This window comes from Carcharhinus amblyrhynchos, chromosome 35, assembly GCF_965287045.1.
Source record: "Carcharhinus amblyrhynchos chromosome 35, sCarAmb.v2.hapA, whole genome shotgun sequence".
NCBI classification, from domain to species: domain Eukaryota; kingdom Metazoa; phylum Chordata; class Chondrichthyes; order Carcharhiniformes; family Carcharhinidae; genus Carcharhinus; species Carcharhinus amblyrhynchos.
Window position 1 is genome coordinate 12468052 of NC_137358.1, and position 23971 is coordinate 12492022.

At 45.0% G+C, this 23971-nt stretch overlaps 1 protein-coding gene across 1 annotated transcript in view; it reads right to left on the reverse strand.

Annotated features, from left to right (window-relative positions):
* The window catches only part of eif3s6ip (eukaryotic translation initiation factor 3, subunit 6 interacting protein), a 39233-nt gene continuing 15262 nt past the window's right edge, over window positions 1-23971 (reverse strand). Inside the window, exons 4-15 of the mRNA XM_080217608.1 lie at window positions 23070-23149; window positions 22375-22436; window positions 21678-21747; window positions 17790-17863; window positions 15438-15609; window positions 14159-14313; window positions 11180-11350; window positions 9685-9818; window positions 5218-5391; window positions 4475-4664; window positions 3978-4058; window positions 1-730 (exon numbers count right to left, since the gene is read on the reverse strand). Coding sequence (XP_080073734.1) covers window positions 695-730; window positions 3978-4058; window positions 4475-4664; window positions 5218-5391; window positions 9685-9818; window positions 11180-11350; window positions 14159-14313; window positions 15438-15609; window positions 17790-17863; window positions 21678-21747; window positions 22375-22436; window positions 23070-23149 — 1399 coding nt within the window. The 3' untranslated portion in view covers window positions 1-694. The remainder of the gene's footprint in view (window positions 731-3977; window positions 4059-4474; window positions 4665-5217; window positions 5392-9684; window positions 9819-11179; window positions 11351-14158; window positions 14314-15437; window positions 15610-17789; window positions 17864-21677; window positions 21748-22374; window positions 22437-23069; window positions 23150-23971) is intronic.

Genomic DNA, 23971 nt, shown 5'->3' on the forward strand with positions numbered 1-23971 from the left:
GACAGCAAGTATTTTTTTAATTGAAAGACTTGGTGTGATATTTAATATTCGATAACCAATGGACATGAAATCACCAATAGATAGGTCACAGAGGCAGAAGTTTTGTAGAGATAGCTGTTGGATCCACTCATGACCAGTTGTCCAAAGGAACTGGACATTAACACCTCAGTCCATTAGGTGCAGATTCAGTTGAAATTTAGTTAAGAGATGGACAGTAACATCTGCTATTGTCCGCATGAACACCAGAGGGATGAGAGTACAGTGTGGTGTTAGTTGAATTACAAATTCACCAACCACCAAGGATTTGTTATAATAGTAACTAGTTATTATTTTGGAATACATACAGCTTGAAAACCGAGCAATTTGTTTTCTTCACTGTTCCAGTATCAATTCATTCAAAAGACTAGAAATGTTCCTCTTCAATATCACTTCATCAACTACAAATTGCCCGTATCTGTTCATACTGAGCAAGAGGCGCACCAAGAATGTATATATCATAAACAGGGCAGAGGGCAAATTATTTTGCTACCAAGGTGTGAGAGGTGGGCTTTTGATCTCTGGGCCACGTGCAAACAAGAGATGTACCTGGCCATTCAGAAATCAAAAGCCCTAGTTACATCATCCATCACCGTGTTCTAGGGAAGCAGCAACTTCCTTGGCTGACCCACTTACTGCTGTGGGTGCAGATGTTCCCTTACCGGGGGTTGATTTTCTTCAAGCTTCTGTTGAGCTGCAAAAGAAAAATAAATTTGCGTGAAACGTTTTGGCCTGTCGAGGCAAGGCAGCCACCAGCAGGTCTCCTGGTATATCTTACAGCAGCGAGTGTTCTGTAGTGGACAATATATTATTTGTCTACTGTTCAAAGGGGGCTGTTCTGTATCTCTATCGCAGACCGTAAGACTTAGGCGCAGAATTAGGCCATTTGGCCCATCGAATCTGCTCTACCATTCAATCATGGCTGATATTTTTCACATCCCCATTCTCTTGCCTTTTCCCTATAACCCAATTCCCTTATCTCTGTCTTAAAGACACTCAATGACCTGGCCTCCACAGCCTTCTGCAGCAAAGAGTTCCAAAGATTCACCAGTTTCTGGCTGAAGAAATTCCTCCTCGTCTGTTTTAAAGCATCATCCCTTTAGCCTGAAGTTGTGCCCTCCGGTTCTTGATTTTTCAACACCAGGTTTTAGTCCAACCGATTTATTTGATAATACTCAAGCTTTCGAGGGGACTGCCTCTTCGTCAGGTGAATGGAGAGTTCTGGCCTCAGACAGAGCATATAAAGCACAGACAGTTTATATGCTCTGTCTGAACTCTCCATTCACCTGACGAAGAGGCAGTCCCCTCGAAAGCTTGTGAGTATTATCAAATAAATTGGTTGGACTAAAACCTGGTGTTGTCAGACTTTTTACTGTGTTTACGCCAGTCCAACGCCGGCACTCCCACATCTTGTTTTTTCTACCAGTGGAAACATCCTCTCCATGTTCACTCTACCCAGGCCTCACCGTATTCTGTAAAATCCAATAAATTCAATAAAATCCCTCCTCACCCTTCTAAACCCCAACAAGTACAGATCCAGAGTCCTTAACTGTTCCTCATACAACAAGCTCTTCATTCTAGGGATCATACTCGTGAACTTCCTCTGGACCCTTTCCAAGGCCAACACATCGTTCCTTAGATATGAAGCCCAAAACTGCTCACAATACTCCAAATGGAGTCTGACCAGAGCCTTATACAGCCTCAGAAGTACATCCCTGCTCTTGTATTCTAGCCCTCTTGATATGAATGCTAACATTGCATTCACCTTCCTAACTGCCAACTGAACCTGCATGTTAACCTTAAGGGAATCATGAACAAGGACTCCCAAGTCGCTTTGTACTTCTGATTTCCTAAACATTTCTCCATTTAGAAAATCGTCTAAGCCTCCATTCCTCCTTTCAAAGTGCATAAATTCATACTTTTCCCTATTCCATCTTCCACTTCTTTCCCCACTCTCCTAACCTGTCCGAGTCCTTCTGCACCAGCCGCCGCACACCCCCCCCATCCACCCACCAACCCCCCCCACCCACCCACCCCCACCCTATCCCCTTTTTTAAAAATTGGAAATATATTTATCTCCTTCTTGAAACCATTTAATGATTCAGGCTCCACCGCGCTTGGGGGCAGCAAGTTCCACAAATTCACCACCCTCTGCGAGAAGTAGTTCCTCCTCATCTCAACCAAAGTCCAATGGATGCAATTCCATTGTACACAAGGAGGCCCAAATGGGAAACTCCATCAAAAGATCACAACGTTAGGGAAATAGAACAATTTCATATGGTACGGTGAAAGGAGCTCCTTCCAAGAGGGAGACATATTGGCAGGACCAACGGGATGAACGAGTACACTATCATGGGCAGGAGTCTTAGTAGTGTTGAACAGCAGAAGGATCTTGGGGTCCGGGTCCACAGGACTCTTAAATCGGCCTCACAGGTGGAGGATGTGGTCAAGAAGGCGTATGGTGTACTGGCCTTCATTAATCGAGGGATTGAGTTTAGGAGTCGGGAGGTAATGCTGCAACTTTATAAGACCCTTGTCAGGCCTCACTTGGAGTCCTGTGCGCAGTTCTGGTCGCCTCACTATAGGAAGGACGTAGAAGCTATTGAAAGGGTACACAGGAGATTTACAAGGATGTTGCCTGGATTGGGAGGCATGCCTTATGAAGATAGGTTGAGGGAGCTGGGACTCTTCTCCCTGGAGAGATGAAGGTTGAGAGGCGACCTGATAGAGGTTTATAAAATGTTGAGAGGAATAGATAGGGTGGATTCTCAGAGGCTATTTCCCCGGGTTGAAATGGTCGCTACGAGATGACACAGATTTAAGGTGCGAGGAGGCAAGTACAGAAGTGATGTTAGGGGTAAGTTTTTCACTCAGAGGGTGGTGAGTGAATGGAATCGGCTGCCGTCAGTGGTGGTGGAGGCGAACTCGCTGGGGTCTTTTAAAAGACTTCTGGATGAGTATATGGGATTTACATATAAGAACATAAGAACATAAGAAATAGGAGCAGGAGTAGGCCATCTAGCCCTTCGAGCCTGCCCCGCCATTCAATAAGATCATGGCTGATCTGTTGTGGCTCAGTTCCACTTTCCCGCCCTCTCCCCATAACCCTTAATCCCCTCTCTTATCAAGAACCCATCAACCCGCTTCTTAAAAATATTTAGCGAGGCAGCCTCCACCACTTCAACGGGCAGAGAATTCCAGAGATTCACCAGAGATTTAGTGGGATTGGGGGTTATAGATAGGTCTATGGATTGGTAGGTGTTGATGTGATCGGCGCAACTCGTGGGCCGAAGGGCCTGTTTGTACTGTAGTGTTCTATGTTCTACATTATTACACTATATCTGGTTAGGTTCATCAATCTCCAGCATTGCTGGACACCAGAAATTCCCCAGAATAAAGATAAATAACCGCTACCATTCTGTATCAGTGAAGAATCTTTACCACATTACCAACGCTTTATTGTCACGACACTTCGATATATGTTACCTATGGTAGGCTTGGCGACGATAATATTTCAACTCCCATTTGATATAACTCAAAATTTTAAAAAAGGGTCTCAACACTGGACCTGGAGAACATCATAGCAAACTTCCTGTAACCCGAAAAATACCTATTGACCATTTCTCTCTGTTTCCTGTTACTCTGCTAATTTTGTATCATTGCTATTGTCCCTTTTATTCCATGATCAATGACTTTTCTCACAAGTCTGCTGTGTGGCATTGCATCGAACACTAACAATCCTGCAGAACTGCAACCAGACAAGAGACAGTGAGAGTCAGTCTCCACTTACCATTTTGAACCTCCATATGAAACAGTTCAGTGAATTTCGCCTTGTGGTAAAAGTCAGAGATTGAGAAGCACAGGTCACTTCACGTTCCACGGTGTCATTACCTTGTCTAGGAGGAACTTAATGAAGTGAAGGATAAAACACTCAGACTCACCTCTTCAAATTTGTGAATCTGCCTAATGAAGAAGTCACCGTATCGCCGGGCCACTTTGGTGTCTGCGATGTGGATCATGTCCTGAAAGCAACCAGAAATCCAAATGTTTCTATTGGGAAAGGCAAGCTCAGGTGCTCTTACTGTGCACACCCCAAAGGCTCAGGTTCAATTCCCAGCTTGTTCTGTGAATGCGGTACAATTGGCCTTGAACCCAAGGTTACCCATCCCACCACCCCCCCACCAACCACATTCCAATGTTTAATAAGTGATGTAACCCAGAGAATGGGAGAGGGTTGCTGTTGTGGGGAAGGGGGAGTGGGGAGAGATTGTGAGCAGGATGGGGAGAGCTGTTGAATGGGTCATGGGAGTTACTGAACACCATGTGGGAAATTTACCTGTGTCAAGTAGTGGATGGCCATCAGGGACGTGTGGAGTAAGTGACGTGAAACTGGTAGAATATGAAGAGAGGGAGGTGCCCTTTCACGGATAAAACTCACCTTATCGATGTAGAAGTCTACCTCAGAAGCAGACTGAAACTCGCCATCCAGGGCCGAGATCCCACTTGTCCACACAAGGTTCTTCATCTTGTGCTTGAAGACCAAGAGGTTGATTCGGAACTCCTGCTCTGTCATGTCGAGAAATCCAGCCAGCTTGACCACAGGCATTGTGGTGTACAACTTCAGGAAACTGGAAAGGGAGAGAAACCAACCAGAAATCATCAAGCAAGAGTGAGAGGCACAAACTGCTATTGGCCTCAAAACTGGCTGCAATACATCTTCAGACGGTTATTAAGTAAACCCTTTAGGAGGGAGAGAGCGGGCGGGACACACACACACAGGGAGCAGGCGGGAGGAGTGGGACGCAGAGGGAGTGGGTGGGGGGGGGAACACGCAGAGGGATCGGGAGAATGACAGAGGGGGAAACCTATTTCACTGAACAACTTTTATTCTGCCCCATCCTTGCTACTTGCTAATTTCATTCCACTGGGGTAATTTAACCTAAAGTAACTTGCCATGAGTTCTTGCACCTATTTTATCACAATCGCACTAACAGATGGCAATGACATCAGGGTTTCCTGTTACCGAGTCGAGTCACAGATGTTTACAGCAGGGAAACAGGCCCTTCAACTTGTCCATGCCAGCCTTTTTTTAAAAACCCCCAAGCTAGTTCCAATTGCCCGCATTTGGCCCACGTGCCTCTATAGCCATCTGACCCATTGTTGCATTCTGAGTTGATGTACCTGCGTATGGTAGACAGTACAGACTGTTGCTGAACCTCATCCATAAACACTTTCAGCTGTTGTAGGAAGGGCTCCTTGTGGTAGTTGGGATGGACTGAGTCGTAATTTGGCACCACCGGTGAGAGGAACTTGGGACAAGCAAAACTGAACAGCTCCTCAAATATCTGCATCTCTCTGTCAGGACGGAAGGAAAGAGCAGTTATAGGCATGAGGGAAAAGAATACAAACTGGGAGGCTGTTATCAAAAAGCAATCCATTGCAAAAGCACAGCAAACCAAGGAGAAAGTCCAACGTGCAAATTTTTACCGCATTTTTAATACCAGATAAATACCTGCTGGCTCTGGTGTTGCTTCAGTGTTCCAATAATAGCAGCCACGTCTCAGTATAAAGAATATTATGATAGGGACTTGCGGGAATCTACTAAAATATCTCGCAGCACAATGGCACAGTGGTTAGCACTGCTGCCTTACAGCGCCAGGGACCTGGGTTCGATTCCTGGCTTGGGTCACTGTCTGTGTGGAGTCTGCACATTCTCCCTGTGTCTGTGTGGGTTTCCTCTGGGTGCTCTGGTTTCCTCTCTCAGTTAGGTGGATTGGTCATACAAAGTTCTCCCTCAGTGTACCCAAACAGGCACTGGAATGTGGCCAGAATTTTCACAGTAACTGCATTGCAGTGTTAGTGGAAGCCGACTTGTAACAATAATAAACTTTAAAAATCTCCTTTCCCTACTGACCTAGGGAAGCCACAAGTGCTATGGTAATATAAAACAAGGGCAACCCATTCTAGAACTGGGACTGATCCTGTACCTAGCAGACTAATTTCTCACCCTATTTGTCTACATGCTTACAAGTAGGAAAGTCATAGAATTACAGAATCTCTACAGTGCAGAAGAGGCCATTCGGCCCATTATGTCTGCACCAACTTGACATCTTACCTAGACCCTCTCTCACGCCCTATCCCTGTAAGCTCACACATTTACCATGGCTAATCCATCCAACCAGCACATTTTTGAACACTAAGGGGCAATTTTGCATGGCCAATCCACCTAACCCACACATCTTTGGCCTGTGGACCAGAACACCCAGAGAAAACCCACACAGACACAGGGAGAATGTGCAAACTCCACACAGTCACCCAAGGGTGGAATCAAACGCAGGTCCCTGGAGCTGCGAAGCAGCAGTACTAACCACTGTGCTGCCCGCGAGAGTAATAGGCTTCAAGTTACTAACCAATCCAGGGTTGTTTTCAGTGCAAAATGTTTAAGAACTAAAAGTGATTCTATTTATACATCGAGAACAGTTTAAAATGTAACCTCAGATGACTTGCTCTGAAACAATCAGCTCTGAAATTATCATTGTGACTTGCGTTATGACACCAGTAGGTGGTAATGTTGCGACACCAGTACTTAATTCTTTCTGCAATGGAGAAGGTACCAAATTCAACTTGAGTTTACTGCATTTTTAGGAGAAAAGGTGGATAAATACCTGATGCAGGGGTTTCTGATCTTATTACAGAGGCAATACAGAAAAGCTAGTCACATAGCCTTAACTTCTGAAAACTATAAGATATTGGGGCAGAATTAGGCAATTTGGCCCACTGAGTCTGCCCTGCCATTCAATCATGGCTGATAGTTTCTCAACCCCATTCTCCCACCTTTTCCCGTAATCTTTGATCCCTTTACCAAACTTGGTAACTCTGTCTTAAATACACTTAATGACCTGGCCTCCACAGCCTTCTGCGGCAATGACTTCCACAGATTCACCACCCTCTGGCTGAAGAAATTCCTCCTCATTTCGGTTCTAAAGAATCATCCCTTTACTCTGTGCCCTCGAATCCTAGTCTGTCCCACTAATGGAAACATCTTCCCCACATCCACTCTATCCAGGCCTTTCAGTATTGTGTAAATTTCAATGAGACCCTCCCCATCATCTGTATAAATTCCACGAAGTACAGACCCAGAGTCCTCAAATGCTCCTCACACATCAAGCTTTTCATCCCTGCGATATTTCTCGTGAACCTCCTCTGGACCCAGCATATCCATCCTTAAGATACCAAAATTGCTCATAATACTCCAAATGTAATCTGACCAGAGCCCCAGAGCAGTTGACTATCCCATACGATGGCCTGGTTTACAAGATGTAGGTAAGGTAAGCAAGGGATGGTGGTATGTGGGGCACTATCAGAATGGAAACTAACAGCCAGTGCAGTTTCTCAGGGGTTGGTTCTGAAGTTGCTATTTCAGAGAATGGGATACGGTAGCTAATAATGTTAATATTCCAGAGACATCTAAGCTTCCTAAACAGATGTTGACAATGGAAGGACACAAAAAAGTCTCAGCTGTCAATTCAAAACCTGTTATTATTTCACAGGGTCCCTACTGGTTCTCAGTTTCAGAAGGGCTGGGTCAATGGACAGACAGCTGGAAGATGAATCAGAATCCCCACAGTGCAGAAGAGGCCATTTGGACCATTCAGTCTATGCCAACTTTCTGACAGATTATTTTACCCAGGCCCTCGCCCTCACCGGAACACAGCTAATCCATGTGACCTGCACACCTTTGGACACTAAGGGGCAATTTAGCATGGCCAATCCCCCTAACCTGCACATCTTTGGTACAAAAACAGAAAAATGCTGGAAAATCTCAGCAGGTCTGCTGTCAGACCTACTAAGATTTTCCAGTAGATTTCTGTTTTTGTTTCAGATTCCAGCATCTGCAGTATTTTGCATTTATCTGTACATCTTTGGACTGTGGGAGGAAACCAGAGCACCCAGAGGAAACCCAGGCAGACACGGGAAGAACCTGCAAACTCCACACCTGAGGCTGGAATCAAACCAGGTCCCTAGCGCTGTGAGGCAGCAGTGCTAACCACTGTCCCATTCTCATCATGCCCCCCATGAAGCTGAACATGGGTCTGTAATAACAAGACTGGGGCTTACTGCCTGAGGTAACAGAGTAGGGAGGGGTCTGTGGAATATGCTGAACAGGTGATTAAAACCATTAGTTTAGAGATAAGGGCTGGAACGTTATGGCCATTTACGCCCTGCCACCGCTGCGAGCACTGCTGCCTCATAGCACCAGGGACCTGGGTTCGATCCCCAACTTGGATCACTGTTTGTGTGGAGTTGGCACGTTCTCCTAGTGTCTGCATGGGTTTCCTCCAGGTGCTCCGGTTTCCTCCCACAGTCTAAAGATGTGCGGGTTAGGTGGATTGGCCGTGCTAAACGGACCCCAGTATCAGAGTGATTAGCAGGGTAAATACGTGAGGTTACGGGAGATGGACCTTGTGGTCGGTGCAGTCTCGATGGGCCAAATGGCCTCGTTCTGCACTGTAGGGATTCTAAGCGAGGACAGAGAATATGACGCTCAGCCAAATCTCCATTCACTGCAGCTGGACTAGAGAATCTCGCTTGTGCGAAAAGCTGGAAAATTCCAGCTAAGACCTTTGGGTGAGTTTGGATCCGGGTTCTGTCAGCACTGATTTGAAGAATAGTGATAGAAGTTTAAAACTTAATACTGGCAAGCATTTATATCCATAGAACATCCCAAATGCTTTGCAGCTAGACCTGAATTGGTTAAGCAAAGTTTCCTTTGTAAAAGTTTCCTTTTTACAAAACTATGCTGACTTGACTAGCCTGATTTTTTCCCCCCACATACCCTGCTGTAATGTCTTTAATAAACAGTTTTGAACATTTTCCCTGTTACAGATGTTAAGCTAATGTCTAATTGCCCTTGCACTGAGTGGCTTGCTAGGCCAGCTCAGAGAGAAGTTAATACAGATGTAGGTAGGTCTGGAGTCACATGTAAGGATGGCAGATTTTCTTCCCAAAAGGACACTTGTAAGCCCGATGGGTTCCTGAGTGAGGTTAACATTGCTTCCATTAATCCGTTCTTTACTGCCCATTTCCAATCAGCCACTAATTATTCCAACAGAAACATCACTTTAGAAAGCAACTACTGAATAGGGAAGTGTACGAAGCTACAGAACACAAACCCATTAAGGCCTGTTATCAAACCCCTTCATGATCTCCATAAGATGCAGAAGTAGGCCATTCAGCCCACTGAGTCTGCTCTGCCAGGTGGTCTCAAATCACCTCGACTCCGTAACCTCCTCCAGTCCTGCAATCCTCCGAGATCTCTGTGCTCCTCCAATTCTTGCTTCATGCACCATCCCGATGTTCAGTGCTCCACCATTGACCCCTTCAGCTGCCTAAAGCTCATAGGAACTCCCCCCGGCATCCAAACTCACCTCACTGCCCAAGCCTGTGATCACTTGCCCCAATATCTCCTGACAACATGGTTCATGATCAAAATTTGTCGTAGAGAATGTTCTTGGGAAGGATGTTGGGACGTTTTACTACATTATGGGTGCTATATAAATGCACATTGGTGTTTTAACGTGGACAATGCGTCATTACTGAATAACTGCAACGTTAAAAATAGATGGACGAGACAGAGAAGGAACCTACCCTTTCTGCATCCGCAGCATTTTATCTCCATACTTCTCTCGCAGTTGAGTGTGGATGCTCTCATCAATCCTCATTGGGTACAGCGTCAAGGCAATTGCCAACAGACTATGCATCTGCTCATTTTGTTTGTTTATCTACACATTGATTTAAAAAGGGGCGGGGGGGTAGAGAAAGAAAGAAAGTAAACGAGGTTTTTAATATTATTAGTAATTATTCTAATGCATTTGTGGACAATCCCACACAATTGTTTGGAAAACCTAATATGTACTCATTCAGTTTGAGCTAGAAAAAATGCTCAGTTGTAATTTAAATTCAATCTCCAAAATATAGAGAAAGATAGGCTTGCATTTATACAGGGCCTTTCATAACCAGAGCACATCTCGTGACAACCAATGATGTACTATTGTGGCGACTGCTGTAAGGCAGGAAACATAGTAGTGTCTCACAGCGCTTGGGACCCAGGTTCGATTCAGACCTTGGGTGACTGCGCGGAGTCTGCACGTTCTTCCCACGTCTGCATGACAGTTTCCTCTGGTTGCTCTGTTTCCACCCACAGTCCAAAGATGTGCAGATTAGGTTAAATGGCCATAAAATTGCCCCTTAGTGTCAGGGTAAATAGCCGGGGATAGGGCCTGGGCGGGATTGTTGTCAGTGCAGGCTCAATGAGCCAAAATGGCCTTCTTAGAACAAAGAACATTACAGCACAAACAGGCCCTTCGGCCCTCCAAGCCCGCACCGACCATGCTGCCCACCTGAACTAAAACCCCTATCCTGCCAGGGACCATATCCCTCCGTTCCCATCCTATTCATGTATTTGTCAAGATGTCACTTAAGACACCTCTTCTGCACTGTCAGAATTCCATGATTTTATATCGTGCATTCACTACTCTAGACATTTCAAAGTACTTGACGGTCAATTAAGAATATTTTAATTGTAGCCATTGTTGCAATGCAGGGAAGGTGACAGACAGTTTCCAGGTGGCAAGGTCCCACAAACAGCAAATCTGTTTTTGTGAAGTTGATGGAGGGACAAGTAATGGCCCCAGGACATCAGGGATAACTCCCCCTCTCTAACCACTGTGCCACCGTGCACAATGCAAGACTTTCTTCTGCTCTTAAGTCACTAATCAGTGGCCACTGCTGGAAACTCAACTTTAACGTGCATAGTATGGACACAGGGTTAGGAACAGGTTTGGCTGCAATTGCCACTATCTCAGTACTCCAACAAAATGACCATTTGGGCGAGGCAGGAGGGTCAAGCATTGAAGAATTGGCAAGACCAAGAAAGGTGACGAGAAAACCAAAATAAAATGTTAACATTGTCTGCTCTTGCTAATTCCTTGTATTTGGGGCTTGTGGAATATATAAATTATCCAGCAGTTTGAAGATAAACAAAAGGAAGCATTATTTGTGCTAAAATTGGATCAAGCTACAACTGAGGGGAAATACAGCAGACATGTGCAATATCATATACAACTTTCTTTCTTAGGTTTACCATCTCATATTTGTAAGTTGAACGCTGGAACATGTTCTTGGTTCTCTGAATATAGAGCAATATGTTGGCGAACACACGGATCGAATCTTGGTACCGACGCATCATCAGGTAGGCAAAGCCCACGTAATAATAAGTTGTAACTTGGCACTCTGGCACTCGGGAGTACATACTCTGCAATGGAATCAAACACAAACTGGTTTAATGAAGGAACGCAGCTCCTAACATCATGTTTCCACCATAACTAGAAGACAAGTAGATTTGAGCTAAATATCTCCAAAACATCCCTACAGTGTAGGAAGAAATCATTTGGCCCATCAAAGCTGCACCAATCGCAATCCCACCCAGGCCCTACTCCCATAACCCCATATATTTACCCTGCTAATTCCCCTGACACTAGGGTCAATTTAGCATAGCCAATCCACCTAACCCACACATCTTTGGAGGAAACTGGAGCACCTGGAGGAAATCCACACAGACACGGAGAAAACATGCAAACTCCACACAGACAGTGACCCAAGGCTGAAATTGAACCAGGGTCCTTGGCACTGTGAGGCAGCAGTGCTAACCACTGTGTCAACAGGATGTCCAGACTGAATTACTGTGGTGTAACACTCGTCCTAGATTCGGGTGATGAGGGGACAGCAGATGATTTGGGTAAAACAATTTTCCTTCCTGGTTACCTGAGCACTGTGATTGTTACAACTAATAAAAGCAAATTACTGTAGATGCTGGAATCTGAAACTAAAAGTGAAAATGCTGGAAAAATCTCAGCAGGTCTGGTAGCGTCTGTGAGGAGAGAGGAGAGCTGATGCTGAGTCCAGGTGACTTTGTCACAACTGGCAAAGGATCATCTAGGCTCGAAACATCAGCTCTTTTCTCCCCTTACAGATGCTGCCAAATTGTTACAAGTTCACCATGCGTGCGGCAGACTAATTCCTCATTAGCATTAAGGATTAAGGCTGTCATTAGTAAGAGAGAGTTGTGCCAGGAGCTGGCAGTACATCAGAGGTTGCGAAATTTATTAGAGAAATATTTGAGCCTCGTTCTATTGTCTCCCCCACTAGTGGAGGTGAACCAACGTTTAGGGAGAAAACAGGAACTCGGGGACAACTCGCGGTTCAGCTTGCAATTCAATACTGGGACTAACTTGGAAAGGCAATATCTGAACGGGTAAACAAATGCATTTAACTCACAGCCTCACTTTTCATTTTAAAAGCTATTTTAATTTATTACCTACAGCTCTGAGCATCGATTACTCTGTTAAAAGCTGCAAGTTAACCAAGAGCAGGTGATTCTACATCCCACTCTCATCGTTTCTCTGCCTTCTCATCTGCTGAGGTCCCAGAGGCATTTTCAAGTGGTCATTATTTGTAGGAGGAGGCCATTCGGACCATCATGAGCTTTGACGATGATTAACCTTAAAAGGCCCCAGCCTGATCTCAACCAGTATCTGCACAGGAGTCACTGCCCAGTAATCAGGAAGCAGAGCTCTTGGAATTCAGAAACGACAGCAGGACTAGAGGGCTCAGTCTCAAGATAAGCGGGGGGCAGTTTAGAACAGAGTTGAGGAGGAACTTCTTCACTCAAAGGGTGGTGAATCTCTGGAATTCTCTGCCCGTTGAAGTGGCGGAGGCTACCTCGCTAAATATATTTAAGACGCGGCTAGATAGGTTTTTGGTAGGCAAAGGGGATTAAGGGTTATGGGGAGAAAGCGGGAAAGTGGAACTGAGCCACTTCAGATCAGCCATGATCTTATTGAGTGGCGGGGCAGGCTCGAAGGGCTAGATGGCCTACTCCTGCTATTTCTTATGTTCTTATGAATTGCTCTCTCTCTCTGGGAACAAACTCATAGAATTCATACAATACAGAAGGAGGCCATTCGGTCCATTGAGTCCACACCGACCATAGTCCCACCCAGGCTCTACTCCCGTAACTCCACATATTTACCCTGCTAGTCTCCCTGATACTAAGGGTCAATTTAACATGGCCAATCCACCTAATGTGCACATTTTTGGAAACTAAGGGGCAATTTAGCATGCACAGCCCACCTAACATGCACATCTTTGGGCACTAAGGGGCAATTCAGCATGGCCAATCAACCTAATCTGCACATCTTTGGACTGTGGGAGAAAATTGGACCACCTGGAGGAAACCCATGCAGACATGGGGAGAATGTGCGAACTCCACACAGACAGTGGCCTGAGGCTGGAATTGAACTTGAGTCCCAGGCGCTGCAAGGCAGCAGTTCTAACCACTGTGCCACCCTACCACCCATTGCCTGACGGCAATGCTCACGCTCCCAACCATGACTCAGCTCAATCAGCAAGGCCTTCCCTGGGGCATAAGCCAGGGTTTCCTGGCCTTTATGTATGGGAACGGAAAATGCTTCACTCAAAAGAAGAGCGGGTAAGACCAAAGTTTCAGGAGATGTCACAAAGCTGGCATGACAAGAATCGCTGCTCCCCCAAATATTTTTACAGAGCGAGTTTCCAAATTCAACCCTGTCTACAAGATGGAGCAGGATTGAGGCCAGGTATATGCCCAGATGGATAGCCCACATGGAAATTACAATATAATTCTCTGCAAACATGACACTTAATAGCACTTGCAGATGTTCAGAGGGCTTTGAAGTTACTCTAAATCCAGCTCCAGAAAATTGTGCATCTTGAACAAAGAAAACTCCCGCATTACCTGACATATACATTCCTTTTCTCTTTCTCATTGAATTAAAACATCGTTAGGTTCTGGCTTATTACATAGATTTAAAAAGAATGGCAGACCCCAGTGTTATATTCGGCTCATAAATATCTTTATTTCCACTGAATGGTATGTTGAACAATTTCTCTTGCAATGGAACCACATCACTCATCACCCACTGTAAAATTAACTGCAGAATGAGAGACTAACTGCTGGTTGAAATTGGCAGGATAATTAATCTCAGTTCAGAAGCACAAAAACGTGTGTGACAATGGGACGCACCTTTTTATTGAGTTCAATGTTCTCAAGCACTTTAATGGCCTGGTAGTAATCTCCAAGGAGTGAATGGAGACGCAGCAGTCCTACCAAGCTGAAATATCCCAGCATTTTGTATAGGGAGTGACGTCCGTACTCCCCGGCGACACTTTCAGGGTCCCCTGTAAACAGATGAACAGTAGAAGATGTCAGCGCATGAGTAAATGTAGCTGTCTGAGGGCGATCGATTTGAAGTAACATTTAACTAATGTTGAGTAACGTTAAAGCAACATTTTGGTTCGGGAGAGAGCTAGCTGCTTCAGCACCTTTGGATGGGTGGCACAATGGTTAGCACTGGCTGCTTCACAACACCAGGGACACAGGTTCAATTCCAGCCTCAGCTGACTGCATGCATGGTTTGCACCTTCGCCCCGTTTGCTCCGGTTTCCTCCCGCACTCCAAAGATGTGCGGGTTAGGTTGATTGGCCATGGGAAATTGTCCCTTAGGGTCAGATACCCCCTATCAAGATAAATACATGGGGTTATGGGGACAGGACCCAGATGGGATTGTCATCTGTGCAGGCTCGATGGGTCAAATGGCCTCCTTCTGCACTGTAGGGATTCTAAAATTCTCTGAAATTCTGAACCACATGTGGGCAGCACTGTGTATTCCAAATTGAAAATAACCTTTCAAAATTAAATGCATCACTATATATAAACAAAATATGTAAAATGTTAACAAGACATGGGGCGGGGGGAGGGCGGCACAGTGGTTAGCACTGCTGGCTCACTGCGCCAGGGATCCACGTTCAATTCCTGGCTTGGGTCACTGACTGTGTGGAGCACGATCTCCCCGCGTCTACGTGAGTTTCCTCCGGGTGCTCCGATTTCCTCCCACAGTCTGACAGACGTGCTGGTTAGGGTGCATTGACCCGAACATGCGCCAAAGTGTGGTGACTAAGGGAATTTCACAGTAGCTTCATTGCAGTGTTAATGTAAGCCTTGCTTGTGACATCAATAAACTAACTTTACACTCACATAACAATATTTTTGGAATTTAGGCTGGCCAGCCTCCATCTAGTGGCAGAAGCTGGTCAGTGCAAGGTAGCTACTGAACTTGGAGGAACCCCTGCACTGATCAGCTTCAGTGGGGGGACACAACCCAAGGCTCCTGTGTGAGCCTAGCAGTGGGTCAGGAATGAAGGCAGAAGCAGAGCAGCATGAGCTGCGAGGCAACCAGAATATCAACAAAGAAACAGAACAAAAGAAAACCAAGTTTTCGCAGCACAGGACCATCCGCACTTACCTCCACTAGTGTAGACCTCCAGTTGCCGGTTGATGTTGGATTTGTCAACTAGCGAATGCAGGACATTGAGGACACTGTGAACATTCCAGATTTTAGGATTTGACCGCAGGAATTCAATCTCCTCCTCTGTCTTCTTGGCTGTTTTGCAGCGGTACTGACTAAAAGACTGGAACTGTAAGAGAAAGAATAAAAGGTTTCAATGGAAGACATCGATGAGGTTATTACCTAATGGGAGAGCCAGATATGGGGCAAATCTCTGATGAACGGCAATAAAGACTGCAGGAATTTTTTTTCCTGCAGAGCAATCTAACGAAAGCACGTCTCGATTTGTTTTCAGAATAAAACGTGGGGCTTATATCTACTGTCTGCTCAGTATTCAGAATTATAACAGGCCAAAGGTGCATTCTGATCCTTCACTGGAACTGTCACTTTAACAGCACTGGTGTGGAACGTTGTAAGCTACAAGGTTTGTTCCGATACAAATCTTAGGAAAAATAGGTTAAGTAACCCAGTCAACATGCCCTTCAGCTCATAACTGCATGTTTGACTTGCGTGGTCCAAATGGCAAATACACAAGATTTATTATATTCTCTATTCTTATTATTCTCTATTTTAGATTATATTCCTACACTAGGCAGCATGGTGGCTAGCCTGCTTCACAGCGCTGGGGACCCGAGTTCAATTCTGGCCTTGTGTGACTCTGTGCAGAGTCTACACATCCTCCCCATGACTGCATGGGTTTCTTCTGGGTGCTCCGGTTTCCTCTCCCAGCCCAAAGATGTGCGGGTTAGGTGGACTGGCCTTCCTAAATTGCTCCTTAATGTCAGGGGGATTAGCAAGGTAAATACGTGACATTACTGGGATAGAGCCTGCGCGATTGTTGGCAGTGCAGACTCGATAGGCCAACTTGCCTCCTTTTGCACTGTAAGGGTTTTATGATTCAATCTTTCATGGGATGTCCAGCATTTTCATGACTAGCCCAGTATTTACTGCCCCCGAGAAGTAATTAGTGAGCAATCCACTTGAACTGCTCACTGCAGTCCATAAGGAGTAGGTACACCCATGTGCTGTTAGGGAAGAATTCCAATATTTTGACCCAGCAACAGTGAAGGAAGTAATATAGTTCCAATCAGTCCATCAAGCAAACCAGCCTCCCATCCATTGACTCTGTTTACACTTCCCACTGTCTCGGCAAAACAGCCAGCATAATTAAGGACCCCACGCACTCCAGACCCCACTACCTTTCTTCCACCTTCTTCCTTCGGGAAAAGGATACAAAGGTCTGAAGTCACATACCAACCGACTCAAGAACAGCTTCTTCCCTGCTGCTATCAGACTTTAGAATGGACCTACCTCGCACTAAGTTGATCTTTCTCTACGCCCTAGCTATGACTGTATTCTTCACTCTCTCCTTTCCTGCTCTATAAACGGTACGCCTTGTCTGTATAGCATGCAAGAAACAATACTTTTCACTGTATAGTAATACATGTGACAATAATAAATCATATCAAAAGCCAGAATGGTTTGTGGCTTGGAGGGGAAACTATAAAGTGGTGGGGTTCCCATGCACCTGCTGCTCTCGTCTTTCGAGGCTACAGAGGTCACAGGTTTGGAAGGTGTTGTCGTAGGAGCCTTGGTCAGTTGCTGCAGTGCATTTGGTAGATGGCACACACACTGCTACTATTTCAAAGCAAAGCCGAAATTACTGAGTATCAACTCTGACCTCCATTCATTGTTGAAAACTACCTTTTATTTCTGTTCTTCCTAGATGTAGCTTGGAACACAAATAGAACACGGGTGGCACGGTGGTTAGCACTGCTGCCTCACAGCGCCAAGGACCAAGGTTTGAGTCCCGGCTTGGGTCACTGCCTGTGGAGTTTGCATGTTCTTCCCATGTCTGTGTGGGTTTCCTCCAGGTGCTCCAGTTTCCCCCCCCCAGTGTGAAAATTGTGCTGGTTAGGTGCATTGGCTGTGTAAATTCTCCCTCAGTGTAGCCGAACAGGCGTCAGATTTTCACAGTAACTTAGTTGCAGTGTTAATATAAGCCAACTTGTGATACTAATAAATAAACTTCAAACTTAAACTTGACTTTGCAAGACTGGATGAGTCTCCCTGGTGATTTCTTAGTTAGCTTCCCTCACCTATTGCACCCTAATGACCGAGATGAGAACTACTAATTGTCAATAACTAGCCAAGCCTGAATTGTCAATCATCATTGAGACTCAAAACAAAGAGAAACAAGAAGGCCACTCAGCCCCTCCGAGCTCTGCAAATACATGGCACCACTGGAACACAACAGTAATGTTCAATCGAGGCTCAGGCAAGTTATTGAAAGAAAAGGCAGGAAGTCACCTGATAAATGAACTCATCAATGATGTCCCACAGCCACTGGTTTGGGAGCTCCAGAGGAACGGGGCCATCTGCATCTGAAGGGACAAAATTATTTGGATTTAAAGTTAGTAGGTTCTGAAAATCCAACAATTGAGTCTCAATTTAATGTCATAGTTGCAATTTTCTCAATAGCCACTCATTGATTCCCAAATCAGTTTGGCACCACATTCCCAGAGATTCATGGTCCATACGCAGTTAAGAAACACCACTTATGTCTAACTGCTTAGGTGTCGCTGTAACTAGTAAACCAGATTATCTCAACATTTTATCTGCTTTAATTCAGCCACCAGACACTATTGATTTTTAAATGAAGTCCAATCACATCATAAGACCAAAAGATATAGGACCAGAATTAGGCCATTCAGCCCATCAAGTCTGCTCTGCCATTCAATCATGGCTGATAGTTTTCTCAATCCCATTTTCCCACTTTTTCCCCTGTAACCTTTGATCCCTTACCAATCAAGAACCCATCAATCTCTGTCTTAAATACACTCAATGACCTGGCCTCCACAGCCTTACGTGGCAATGAATTCAACAGATTCACCAAACTCTCTGGCTGAAGAAATTCCTCCTCATCTCGGTTCTAAAAGGTCATCCCTTTACTCTGAGTCTGTGCCCTCAGATCCTAGTCTCTCCTACTAATGGAAACATCTTCCCTGCGTCCATGATATCCAGCCTTTCAGTATTCTATTAGTTTCAATGAGATCCCCCCTCTTCTTTCTAAACTCCATCGCGTACAGAGACCCAGAGCCCTTAGACGCTTCTCATACATAAAGCTTTTCATTCCCGGGATCATTCTCATGAACCTCCTCTGAACCCTCTTCAAGGCCAGTGCAGCGCATCCTTCCTTAGCTACAGGGCTCAAAATTGCTCGCTAATACTCCAAATGTAGTCTGGCCAGAGCCTTCAAAAGACTCAACAGTACATCCTTGCTTTCGTTTCCTAGCCCTCCCAAAATGAGTGTTAACATCGGACAGCAAAGTGACAGTGGTTAACACTGCTGTCTAACAGTGCCAGGGATCAGAGTTCAATTCCAGCCTTGGGTGACTGTGTGGAGTTTGCATGTTCTCCCCCTGTCTGTATGGGTTTCCTCCGGATGCTCCGGTTTCCCCCCACTCTCCAAATATGTGCGAATAAGGTATATTGGCCATGCTAAATTGGGCCCCTTAGCGTCAGAGGGGGTAGCTAGGGTAAAGGATCTGGTTGGGATTGTGAGTGGTGCCGAGTCGATGGGCCAAATGGCCTCCTTCTGCACTGCAGGGATTCAACGATTCTATGCATTTGCCTTCCTAACTACCAACTCAATTAAGAACATAAGAACATAAGAACATAAGAAATAGGAGCAGGAGTAGGCCATCTGGCCCTTCGAGCCTGCCCCGCCATTCAATAAGATCATGGCTGATCTGTCGTGGCTCAGTTCCACTTTCCCGCCCTCTCCCCATAACCCTTAATCCCCTCTCTTATCAAAAACCCATCAACCCGCTTCTTAAAAATATTTAGCGAGGCAGCCTCCACCACTTCAACGGGCAGAGAATTCCAGAGATTCACCACCCTCTGAGTGAAGAAGTTCCTCCTCAACTCCGTTCTGAACCGCCCCCCCTTTATCTTGAGGCTGTGCCCCCTAGTCCTACTGTCTTTTTTGAGCGGGAAGAGTCTTTCCACCTCTATCCTATCCATCCCATTCATCATCTTATACGTCTCAATGAGATCTCCCCTCATTCTTCTAAACTCTAACGAGTACAAGCCTAGTTTATTCAGCCTCTCCTCATAGCTCAACCCCCTCAACTCCGGTATCAGCCTAGTAAACCTCCTCTGCACTCCCTCCAAGGCCAAAATATCCTTGCGCAGGTGCGGCGCCCAAAACTGCACACAGTACTCCAGCTGCGGCCTCACCAATGCCCTATACAGCTGCAGCAAGACCTCCCTACTTTTATATTCAATCCCCCTCGCTATGAAGGCCAGCATCCCATTCGCCTTCCTGACCACCTGCTGCACCTGCAGGCTGGGTTTTTGCGACTCATGAACATTAAGAGAATCCGGAATATCAGAACTTACTAGCTGCAAAACCTAAATGAAGTTGAGTGGGAGAAAGCTCATATGGAATAGGAACACCAGTGTGAATCAGTTTAGTCAAATGGCTCCTTTTGGTGCTGTAACCTCTATGTAATGTGTATTGGGCTGTCAATAGTGGAAAAGGGAGAGATGCTTTGGGCTTGAAGCTGTCCACCTTCTTCAGCGTCCTATTGTTCAAGTGTCTTTCAGTTGTTTAATCATAATAAACATTACTGTTAGTTATAGGGCGTGCCTTTTGTTACAGCAGCAAAATATTGATGCTGGAAATCAATTCTGATGAAAGGTCACAAACAAAGAAAATTACAGTACAGGAACAGGCCCCCTGGTCCTCCAAACCTGCATCGACCATGCTGCCTGACTGAACTAAAATCCCCTTCCAGGGACCATATCCCTCTATTCCCATCCTATTCATGTATTTGTCAAGATGCCCCTTAAAAGTCACTACTGTATCTGCTTCCATTACCTCCCCCAGCAGCAGGTTCCGCTACTCTGTGTAAAAAATCTGCCTCGTACATCTCCTTTAAACCTTGCCCCAGGCAATTGACTCTTCCACCCTGGGAAAAAGCTTCTGATTATTCACTCTGTCCACATCTCTCATAATCTTGTAGACTTCTATCAGGTCTCCCCTCAACCTCCGTTGTTCCAGTGAGAACAAACCAAGTTTCTCCAACCTCTCCTCATAGCTAATGCCCTCCATACCAGGCAACATCCTGGTAAATCTTTTCTGTACCCTCTCCAAAGCCTCCACATCCTTCTGGTAGTGTGGCAACCAGAATTGAACACTATATTCCAAGTGCATCTAACTAAGGTTCTACAAAGCTGCAACATGACTTGCCAATTTTTAAACTCAGTGCCCCAGCCGATGAAGGCAAGCATGCCTTATGCCTTCTTGACTACCTTCTCTATCTCTTTCAGTGACCTGTGTACTTCTAATCCCAGATCCCTTTGCCTATCAATATTCTTAAGGGTTCTGCCATCTACTGTGTATTTCCTATCTGTATTAGACCTTCCAAAATGCATTATCTCACATTTTTCCGGATTAAACTCCAGCTACCATCTCTCTGCCCAAGTTTCCAATTGGTCTATATCCTGCTGTATTCTCTGATGGTCCTCATCGCTATCCACAAATCCACCAACCTTTGTGTCATCTGCAAACTTACTAATTCAAGGCTTGAAATGTTAAACTCTTCTTTCTCTTCACAGATTCTGCCTGGCTCACTCAGAGTATTTCCAGTTGTGTGTGTTTCTATCTGTGCTTTTCTACTGATCAGTTTCAGATTCCAGGGTTGACCAAAGACTGAGAGGATCACAGAATCATACAGTGCAGAAGGAGGCCATTCGGCCCATCAAGTCTGCACGGCCACAATCCCACTCAGGCCCTATCCACATAACCCCATGCATTTATCCTAGCTAGTCAGGCCCCTGACACTAAGATGCAATTAGGCATGGCCAATCCATCTAACCTGTACATCTTTGGGCAGTCAGAGGAAACCAGAGCACCCAGAAGAAACCCAGGCAGATATGGGGAGAACATGCAGATTCACACAGACAGTGACCCAAGCTGGGAATTGAACCCAGGTCCCTGGCGCTGTGAGGCAGCAGTGCTAACTGCTGTGCCACTGTGCCACCCAAGATAATCCCTATTCAGCAACAACAATCACACTTGCAATGCTCTCCTCTTTCCTCTCACTACCCAACCCCATAGAGGCACAGCAGGGCCAGGTGAGAGGGAAAAAACAGCAAGAACAACAACTATTTTACTGAAAATCTACTTACTCAGAATGTAGTTGAACAAATTGCAGTAGTTGTAGTATGATTCAAACCTCTGCTCCAACGTAGGCCCTCCCTAGAAAGTAAAGAGAATCAATGAGGATCAGTGAAATAGTTCCCCAAACTAATAGTTGCCCAGACTGTACTGGAGCTTAAAGTCCATCGAGGCTTAATTCTACTTAACCACCTTTTGACAAGTTAATATCAAACTGCTGGCTCTAGCACAGTGTTGTGGAATTTCCAAATCATTGATGCAAGCTCTCAATATATCTACAACAATGGCATCATGATTACTACTCTTTCAATTAAGCATGAAGACCATACAGTCATAGAACGTTATAGCATGGAAAAAGGCCATATGACCCATCAGCCCCCCCGCTATCCAACTCCCCTCTCACACACCAAATCCTTACAGTGCAGAAGGAGTCCATTTGGCCCTTCAACTATGTATTAACTGTCCCACAGGTAATCTAACCCAGACCCTATCCCCGTCAGCCACACATTCACCCCGCTAATTCCCGCAATCTATGCATCTTGAGAAACTATCATGTTACATTTTAAATTAAGCAGCACAGGAATGAAAACTACAAGGAAAAGCTGTGCGTCCAAAAAGGCCAATGAAAAATAGCATGAAGAATATTATTCCTGTAACAAGGTTAAAATGTTGAATGAATAAATGAAATAACGGTGTCTTAAGACTTACGCTGACTTTAGCGTATATGTGTCTGTAGTAGAGCTCCTTGTACAGAATAAGAAAAACAGCATCTGCAGAAGATAATTTAGAAGGTAAATACACAGCTGACTGGGCCTCAGGTACTTGTTCGCAGATGTAGTAATAAATTAAGTTTAAGTTCATTTATTAGTGTCACAAGTCAACTTACATTAACACTGCAATTAAGTTACTAGGAAAATCCCCTAGTCACCACACTCCAGATCCTGCTCGGGTACACTGAGGAAGAATTTAGGCCAATGCATCTGACCACCACACCTTTCGGACTATAGGAGGGAACCAGAGCACCCAGAGGAAACCCATGGGGAGAACATGTAGACTCCACACAGGTAGTCACCCAAGCTGGGAATTGAACCTGGGTCCCTGGCACTGTGAGGCAGCAGTGCTAATCACTGTGTCACCGTGCAGTACATGAATTAATTATATTCAAGTGAATGTGCCTCTGGAGTTTCACCTCCACTCTTAAAATACAGAGGAGCAGACTGAAACTGAGGTTGGCAAGGTCTGGAAACACATGCTTGTAACATGTCTTGCCGTAAATAAAGTGCACACAAGAGAAGTTCCAGTGCTGTCCTTCACTGCCTGGCTTTCTGCAACTAGGACAAGACCATGAGAAAGAAAATTAACAACCAACATCATATTGTGCAAGGTGAAAATGAGAACTGTACCATTTCGACAGATGGACGCAATGGCTTCTGCCTCAGGCCAAGGGGAGTTTTTGAAGAATCTTTCTGTCAGTTTGTTCCAGCTGAAGAAACAGGAGAATTAAAAAATGTTAATCAAAATTTCAGTAACAGTTCACATTACGACAGTATAATATTCACACCAGACACACTTCGCCGACTAGTTTTGTGCTGAGTTTCATCAATTGTTTTAAAACAAATACAATTCAGAAATTATGGCTCAGTGGGAACATGGAGCATCAAACTAGCTTCAACAACAGGTGCCCCAGTGACGACCAAATAATTGCCACCAATAATTCAAACTGAAAGTTCAGGAGAAAGTTAAGGCCAAAGTTCCTGGGTTGGGGGGCATACAAAGCCAGTGGGACGGGGGGCGGTGGGGTTGGACGCGTGCGAGGCCAGTGCACGCCCCCCCACTTTTAGCAAGATGTAGACGAGTGCGAAAGCAGTTTGGAAAGTATAGCAGGGGATGCTGAAACCCCTGCTTATTAAGAGCCTTTAACACAAAGTAGATTAGTCTAAAATACTGACTACAATGTGCCTTATGTATATATACCAATGGTATCATGATGTGCCTCCTACATATATTATATGACAGTATTGCTTTAACTATGTATTATATAAAATTGCAATATTAATGAATTTTTAACAAGTATTGTAACTTTGAAATGTGGTTTTAAAGGTATTTGTGAGCCTTGGCCAAAAGCAACTGCCCCACATTATAATGGGAAAAAGGAGAACCATTCAGGCAACATTCAAATGGAACAATGAAGTATAGAACTTAATCGGTGAAAGGTTTTGGAAGACCTTGCAGCTGTGAGGTACTAGATAATGGAATGAACAGAAGGATTCAACTGACAATTAAAATGATTAGGACCATTCTGCTC